This window comes from Saprolegnia diclina (assembly GCF_000281045.1).
Source record: "Saprolegnia diclina VS20 unplaced genomic scaffold supercont1.7, whole genome shotgun sequence".
NCBI classification, from domain to species: domain Eukaryota; phylum Oomycota; class Saprolegniomycetes; order Saprolegniales; family Saprolegniaceae; genus Saprolegnia; species Saprolegnia diclina.
Window position 1 is genome coordinate 357,816 of NW_008246074.1, and position 7,449 is coordinate 365,264.

At 55.5% G+C, this 7,449-nt stretch overlaps 3 protein-coding genes across 3 annotated transcripts; 1 reads left to right on the forward strand and 2 right to left on the reverse strand.

Annotated features, from left to right (window-relative positions):
- Positions 1 to 14: 14 nt before the first annotated feature.
- Positions 15 to 3,522, reverse strand: SDRG_03034 (hypothetical protein). Its single transcript, XM_008608651.1, has 17 exons — positions 3,303 to 3,522; positions 3,030 to 3,257; positions 2,901 to 2,981; positions 2,755 to 2,850; positions 2,540 to 2,707; positions 2,383 to 2,487; positions 2,193 to 2,330; positions 2,017 to 2,151; positions 1,682 to 1,966; positions 1,558 to 1,632; positions 1,429 to 1,497; positions 1,229 to 1,363; positions 1,045 to 1,152; positions 869 to 988; positions 695 to 826; positions 403 to 647; positions 15 to 358 (listed from the first exon to the last, which is right to left on the reverse strand). Exons 1-17 carry the CDS (start codon positions 3,501 to 3,503, stop codon positions 154 to 156), a joined length of 2,526 nt encoding a protein of 841 aa, XP_008606873.1. The 5' UTR covers positions 3,504 to 3,522; the 3' UTR covers positions 15 to 153.
- Positions 3,523 to 3,683: 161 nt separating this feature from the next.
- Positions 3,684 to 4,322, reverse strand: SDRG_03035 (hypothetical protein). The gene has a single exon (XM_008608652.1). It carries the CDS (start codon positions 4,288 to 4,290, stop codon positions 3,739 to 3,741), a length of 552 nt encoding a protein of 183 aa, XP_008606874.1. The 5' UTR covers positions 4,291 to 4,322; the 3' UTR covers positions 3,684 to 3,738.
- A 357-nt stretch (positions 4,323 to 4,679) lies between these two features.
- Positions 4,680 to 6,896, forward strand: SDRG_03036 (hypothetical protein). The gene is made up of 9 exons (XM_008608653.1): positions 4,680 to 4,992; positions 5,035 to 5,272; positions 5,316 to 5,404; positions 5,454 to 5,618; positions 5,666 to 6,257; positions 6,306 to 6,371; positions 6,429 to 6,601; positions 6,666 to 6,698; positions 6,766 to 6,896. Exons 1-9 carry the CDS (start codon positions 4,714 to 4,716, stop codon positions 6,796 to 6,798), a joined length of 1,668 nt encoding a protein of 555 aa, XP_008606875.1. The 5' UTR covers positions 4,680 to 4,713; the 3' UTR covers positions 6,799 to 6,896.
- The last annotated feature ends 553 nt before the right edge of the window (positions 6,897 to 7,449 follow it).

Sequence of the window (7,449 nt, forward strand, 5' to 3'; positions counted from 1 at the left end):
TTGGCCAGGAGGAGCTCGGAGAAGGGAAGCCCGACACCACTTGACACTGAACTTGTCAGTTAGATCTGGTGGCTCTATTTGCCAAGCCTATATAGATGCACTGCTGCAAGTCCATTTCCGTCTTCTGCAACGAGCCGGAACAAGCGACAGCAACTACGAGTACATCGAGTGGCGACGGTCCGTTGCGCCAGGGTTCTCGCTGCGTTGGTTGGTCGAGAGTGACGCGAGGCCCGTCACCTTGTTCGGGTGCCATAGGTGGGCCAGCTTTTCGAGCGTCGTATTGGTGGATGTTGCCGTTGTCGGTCCCATCGTCGTTGTTGTCGTGGCGCTCGCGCGGGTTCGAACCGAGTCCCGCCGGCTACGACACTCCCATAAGACCGTATTTCGCTACACACCAAGTACCGATTCAAGCGCGCTTGGACGAGCAAGTCGACCGACATGGTGTCGTGCTGCTCGTGCAAGCGGCTGATGCTGTCGACGCAGAGGATGCTTGTGTCGTTGATCTTCTTGCCCCACTGCGAGTACACGCCGCCAACGTCCAAGTAGAAGAACGGACCGGTCGGCCGGCAGCGCGCTTCGACGCGCTTGGGCGTGCCAAAGAGGACCGACCACATGAAACGTTGCACTTGTTCGGCTGTCACATGCCCCTACCTCCATCTTTGCGTTTTGCATTGGGATACAAAATCATGCTCACCTTGTCCAAGTAACGAAAGAGCAAACTGGACTCGCCGATGATCGCGACGGTTGCCCACGGCGCAATGACGTTCTCGGCCGGCAACACAATGTCATGCAAGAGGTGGTCACCAATATAGCACACTTTGGCCTTCTACTGACCATCATAATCTATACAACGTGGAGAGTGTCGTACCGGGCCCAAGGTGAGCATAAACTCGGTGATGTTGCCGCCGGCGTAGACGTGACCGCGCTCGAGCATCGGTGACGTCAGCGGGAGCAGCGTCTTGGAGCCACCGTGCAAGATTGGCACTTCCTACATTCCGATTTAGTTAGTTAGTGGAGTCAAAACGACAGTCGTTGACGTCGAACCATGAAGCGGTGCGTGTTGAATGCGTCAAAGAAGACGCTCGGCACGCTCTTGGTCACAATAATATCGAAGAAATGGACCCAGTCTTTTCCAATCGAATATTGCAGCACCTAAACACCCAATTATGGATCGTTTTGGGATAGTAGAACTTGAATCGCATATTGTGCGATGAGAAGAAGCACCTACTGCGTTGGTATGTTCCCACGAACTATTGGTGAGAAGGAACATGCGTTTCTTGGCATTGCTACTGATGTGCTCGAGCGTCGTTCGAATGTTGGCGTTATAGCGCAAGAGCGCTTCGGGTGTTGCGAGCAGTGTCGGCTACGTCCACAGTATATTTTGTGAATGCGCCGTGCAATTGCGAGAAAAAGAGGGAGTCGACGCACAAGAAAATCCGCTTCGTAGTACGCCGTCGCTGCGTCAAATGCAATCGCGCTCAAAACACTGTAGGCCGACTAGAATATACAAAACATTTTGAAAATGCAGTCGCAGAACTAGATAATGACGCATCGTACCCGTGGTAAAATAAACTCCATTTCGTGGAGCACTTCGTCTTGGGGACGCACATACCCGATTTCTTCGTCGGTAATCTAGCGTCCTCGTTGTTAGGTATTCCATCCGAGACGATGGTCCGTCTACCGCGCCATGCTCGTAAATGTCAATGAGCCAAGCAAACAGCTGAGGAAAGATCATCTCGGGCACGGTGTGAATGATCATCCAGTCCGTCTCGGTGCGGCGTGGGAGCGGGTACTGCCAATTCAGCTGGTGCATCGGAATCTCCCGCGACCCGTGGTACCCACTGAGGATGTCGCCGTTGCTGCCGAAAAACAAAAAGTTGCCCCGCACCGTGTCGATGGCGAGTCCACGATGGGCCAGGTGCGGCTGCCAGCCGGGAGCGCCATTGGTTTTGAGATTGAGAAAAGCCTACACCACCATAGTATTGCAAATATAAGGAAGAATTTAGCACGCGGTACGGCTTGGATTTTGGTGTACGCGCGCTCAAACGACGTCTTGAGCACATGCTCGGTCTTGAACTCGGCGAGCGTGTGGTCGACGTTGAAGCCGACCCAGTCGTAATGTCGAAACGCAAACTGAAGCGACGGGCGTTGCTAGCCTCGTGGTTCGTTTTGAGCTCAAAGAAGGAACCAACCTCGTGCAAGTACTTGGCCGCGCTGCTGTCGCTTCGGAACGTCATGTGCTTGGCCCGCATCTGGATCGCGTGTTGCGCGTACAAGTGCAGAAAGTGCGATTTGTGCGAGTCGGCGCATTCCTTCCAAAACTCATCGGTCTACAGATAAAAGACAATATTGTCATTCTCGAACAAACATATGGGTATGTACCTGCGCCAATGGTAGCCACGTCTCGGTCGGCTCGTCACAGAGGCTTTGAAAGTCATCAGACGTCACACACGCCGCGATGCGCTCCGTGTGCCGGTGCAAATACGCCTACAAGCGAAAGTTTCAGTACGATCCGATTGCGATAGTTGAAGTCGACAACCATGACGATCGAGACCAGACCGACGCAGCCGTTGACCAAAATGTGGTCCATGACCCGAAGCCGCAGCTGGGCGGGGAACGAAGGACTCAGTGGGAGCAGCAGTAGAGTCGTGAAGCATTCGACGCGCGGGAGCCGCCAGCCCACGAGCTTGGCGTGCACCTTGGCGTTCTATTGGCCAGCTCAAATTGCTCCATAACGAGGAGAGAAGAAGCTACCAGCGTCTGCAGGACCGACTCGAACGTGTCAAAGACGATCGGCGTCGTGTCACCGTACGGCAGAATGCACCGGTCGTTGTGCGGCAGTTGCTCCCGCTACCCCAGGACAGATAGGAAAAACGTGTGGTGACGATGTAGCGTCATACGTGCAGGATAAAGGTGAGGACTTTGATCAAGTCGGAGCGCGCGTGGAGTTCGGGGAGAAGGATACTGCTCATCGCAAGCACCTAGTACGCGCGCACTTCAACACCCAACGCCCACCATTCGGTCCATACAAACGGCGCCAGCGTGGTGTCAATGAGCACGAACTTGGAGTCCTTGAGCTCCGAGACGAGCTCGACCATGTGCTTGTCGTCAAGTAGCGTGGACGGACGTTCTTGGCGAAGTCGGCGGCCGCTGAGCACGGACGCGTCCGGGTTGATGGCCATAGGGGCCACCATGGCTTGCGTCGGCACCGCTGTCGGTCCGCCCGTCGACGCCGAGGCCACGAACGAGATGAAGCCCTACCACCTATACTTCAAGCTGCCGCAAGCGTGATCGAGTTTGACCTGGGACATCTTGGCTTTGGAGCGCGTCTTGAGCTCGGTCGAAATGACGTCCATCCAAAACGCCCGTCGACGCAGCGACGACGGCAAGCCCGAGGCGACCATGGCCGTAAAGTTCTTGACGCTCATGCCGTGCCACGCGACGAGGTCCTCGGTCGCGCTGCCGCGCCGGCCCTTACGCGTCGGCGACGTCGTTGGCGCCATCTTTTGTCGTTTCGCTTGAACCGGCGCCCTGGAATAGGTCCTTTCGACTAACTAGCTGCATCAACGACGACTGAACGGCTCGACGAGGCAAGAGACACCAGGTTGGCGGTGGTCGCACCGGACCCGTCGCCTGAAGCAAGGTCGTCATATCCCTGGCGCAGACGAAGCGCAGACGATCGATGAAGAGAATGAATACAATGTGGATTTAGTATAGTAGAGTATCGAGAGACTTCTATTAATTGCCGAGAAGGTCGTAGTCGTCGAGCTTGTCGTTGTACTTGAGGATCGTGCGCTTGATCTTGGAGCTGTCGACCCACGTGACAAAGTCCTCGAACGACCGCGTGACCATAAAGGCCGGGTCCGTCACCGTCGTGGGCCCGACGCGCACGTGGCCTTGCTCGACAAACGTCGTCGCTTCCTTGATGTTTTCCGACATCTTGAGACGCACCATGACGACGGGCAGGCGCCGCCGGCACATGGCCGAGACGTTGAGCTCTTCGGCCTTGAGGAGGCTCTTGGTACCGTTGATGAGGCCCATCTGATAGAGCTTCTCGAGCAGCGCTTCCGTGGTCTTGATACGGAACGGGTCGTTGGCCGGGCGCTTCTTGAGGCGCGCGACGAGCCGGCCGATCTCGCCGACGACCTTGTTGTACTTGTGGTACTGCTCGCGGTCGGGCAGGCGGTAGCGGCGGATGACCTTGATCTCATGGATGTTGTTCTCGCTGCGCCAGTCGAGCAGGTCGACCTTCTTCAGGAGCTTCTTCTCATGGAACTTGAGCTGGCGCATGCTACTTGGGCTTTTAGTTAGTTCAATCTACTGCGTCATCATAACCAAGCCAACCAATCGTTTCCGAGATGACCTTGCTAATAGCACATAGTGCTTGTAACGAGGTCCAACCAGTGCATACTATTTCCGTGTATTTGAAGTGTCCAATAGTGTTCTTTTTGTCGAGCGGCGATAGGCTATAGGCAGTTGCTAGTATTTCAAGGGTTGAAAGCTGCACCGTGCACTAGCCATGGACCGTGTAGAAAAGAAGAGAGGCTATGGTACCGACTGTATCGCGCGTGCGAGAGTATGGGATGAATGAATGCATTTGGCATTGCGCGTGACTAGAACATACACTATTTATGCGAAGACCGGATACTGCGTATCCGGAGATAGAAGATCGAACTCGCGCGAAAAGGCGCAAGCAGTCAGATATCGACAAGTATGGAGGCGCGCCCGCCCCGCCCCGCACCGCGCAGCATGGACTGGGTCGACAAAGACGTGGCAGAAGAGCGACCGGCAGCTGTCGTGGCGCTACCGCCGGCGCCGGCGCCACGCATTGCGCCGACTGCGGAGCCGTTCGCCGGCCTCGCCCGCAAGCGCATCGTGCCCCGAAGCTTTTCTGAGAATGAGGCCGCGCCGTCCGAAGAGAAGGCGTCGCCGCGCATGACCACGCGAACCAGTGCGAGAAGCTACGACGAGGCAGCAACCTTCTTGCCCAAGGTATCCTTCGTGTCACCAAGAGCACTATCAATGCAATTCTAGTCGCGAGCAACGCTCGTGGAGGAGCTCACGGCCAAGTACATGGGCGAGGCTTCCACGCGCCCGCGAGAGCTGTCACCACCTATGACGTCTGCATCGCTGAGCTTCCACGAAGCGTCTTTGCATCGCGCACCGAGCTACGTGCCACCTTCGCCCATGACCGCATCGTCCATGAGCGACCAGAACGCATCGTACATCGCAACGATCCAGCCGTCGAGTGTGTCCGAGGTTGCCGCGGCTGGTACACTGCTGCATATTCCTCGGCGGCTCATGCGTGGGCATAGACCACGTGGTGCATCGGCTAATGCAAGACGCATACCGGGCCATTGACGAGATGAAGCAGGCCCATCAAGTGCTCTTCAATAGCGACACGGTAACTCTGACCACATGTGATGGAATCTATGAAGTTGACTTTACCGTAGCAACCGCAGCGCTACGACAGCATTCTGGCCGAAGCAGCAGCCACGAGCGTCGAGACTGCGACACGCGCGCTGACTCGGGCCCGCGATCACTTCCGTGACTATTGCTCTGTTGCCACGCAATTTGCACAAGATGACTCGATTGCGTCATCATCTTCCGTCCGCGAGGTTCTTGGCTCGCGTCTGTAGCTCCAATGCCTGATAGACGCATCTAGTTCGCGTATGCACTCGAGGCGAGGTCGCAAGGTGATCGCTACGAGCCGTCGGAGCTACGAGAGTCGCCATCGAAATCAAAGTCAGCTGAGAGCTGGTCGACGTACGTAGCTGGACGAGAAGCGACACGCGAGGCCACGCACTCGTCACCTGAGGCAGCCAAATACTCGAAAGCAGAGGTTTACTATGCTTCGGCTCCGGCCCGTGCGTGGTCACCAAGCTCCGAGCCCGTCGACGCTCGTCCCAGCATTGGCGCGTACCAAAGTCCAGAAACCTTCCAGCCCACATGTATGAGTGCCAGGTCGTTCTTGGACCGTCACCAAGACGAGAACACGGGACGAGGAGGCGAGATGCTGGACAGAAGTCCCACGGCGTTGGACTCTGAGTGGTCGAGTCGCCCACCAGCCAAGAGTTATGAGGTCGACGCATCGTCGCGTTATGCGACGGTGCCAGCACCGTCGCAGCGAAGCTACAGCTTCCAGGAGACCAAGAGCGATCACTACAGCAGTCCTCGTCACGAGAATCTGTCGTTTGCCACAAGAGAGAAGACAGAGCCGACCGAGTACAAGCCAACACTTGCATTTGCCCAGCAGCGTAAGCGTGGTCCTACCCGAATGGGCGCTTGTACATCGCTCTGCGTAGATGCATCTGCAGCGAGCCCTACCCAACCGGTCACAACGCCCGAAGGACGCAACTCGATGTTTGCAGGTACACTTTCATTGGCTAATACGTTGTCGAAACGAGCAAACTGTCATTTTGGCTTAGATTTCGACCGGAAAATGCAGGAAATTCGCATGTCGCTGAGCGCGATTGCGTCGCGCGAGCCGTACACAGGCGGCAACGCGCGCGAAGCGTCGGCACCCGTTGAGACGCCGCAGGCCAACTACCGCGGGTCGTTTGAAGAATACTTAAAAGAGTTCAAGCGCGATCTACACCAGGTATCGTGATATGTTTCAGTGTATCGAGTTGATACCGCAGAGATCGACATCATGTTTGTGCTAGGAACGAGGCTACAGCCAAGAAAGCCCCATCATGGTACGACGTCGCTATCCTACGGGATCTCTATCGAATGGGACGTTCGAATATATTTCTCTGCTTCTAGGACAAGTACAAATCGAGCTCGGATCGACCGTAAGCTCAACTGCGTGGTGGCACCCGATGCAGCCGTGGTTGACAAATGAAATAAGAAATGATATGTATAAACGTCAATGAAGCATTGAGTCAGGACAGCTGTCAGCGTCGCCAGTAACGCCTTCACATTACGATTGCGATCGAGTATTGGACACTTGAGCTTAGAGGCAAAAGGAAAATTGAATTCGATCGACCATTTACAAAGCTAAACCTAAACCCGCTCGTAGACACGATGCATGTTGAACTTCAGCTTGAACTACAAGTTGTCATGGAGAAGAGAACACACGTGCTGGATCGCAGATCCCATGCCGTGACATCGAGCCACACGAGAAATGGAAGTTTCGGTAAATAGAACGTGCTGAGTGGGTGACTTCATCGGTGGCTGAACCTGCGGTGTGCAGGTCTTGCACTCGGTCGATTTTGGCGCCGCCGTACTGGATTCGAGCCGTCGACCACCAAAAGCATCTTTCGAAAGCAATGCCAAAGTTGCGTCGCATTGGTCGCGAGATCAAAGGAGAAACCGCCACGTCATAAAGCCAGCGTATGGTGGATTTTACGTCTGTCACTACGCAACATGGCTACCGGTAAATACCCACAAAACACGTAAAATCGCATACCAGCGGATTGGCCTAGCGGGAAAGCCGCGCAATTGCAG

Excerpts from the sequence above, each read along its gene's own strand:
- SDRG_03034 (XM_008608651.1), bottom strand. The coding sequence starts at position 3,503 with ATGGCGCCAACGACGTCGCCGACGCGTAAGGGCCGGCGCGGCAGCGCG. Across the intron at positions 2,851-2,900 it reads TCCTCACCTTTATCCTGCAC|CGGGAGCAACTGCCGCACAA; the intron begins GTATGACGCTAC and ends GTCCTGGGGTAG. Across the intron at positions 359-402 it reads GTCCAAGCGCGCTTGAATCG|CCGGCGGGACTCGGTTCGAA; the intron begins GTACTTGGTGTG and ends GGAGTGTCGTAG.
- SDRG_03035 (XM_008608652.1), bottom strand. The coding sequence starts at position 4,290 with ATGCGCCAGCTCAAGTTCCATGAGAAGAAGCTCCTGAAGAAGGTCGAC.
- SDRG_03036 (XM_008608653.1), top strand. The coding sequence starts at position 4,714 with ATGGAGGCGCGCCCGCCCCGCCCCGCACCGCGCAGCATGGACTGGGTC. Across the intron at positions 5,619-5,665 it reads CATCATCTTCCGTCCGCGAG|TTCGCGTATGCACTCGAGGC; the intron begins GTTCTTGGCTCG and ends AGACGCATCTAG. Across the intron at positions 6,372-6,428 it reads ACGCAACTCGATGTTTGCAG|ATTTCGACCGGAAAATGCAG; the intron begins GTACACTTTCAT and ends ATTTTGGCTTAG.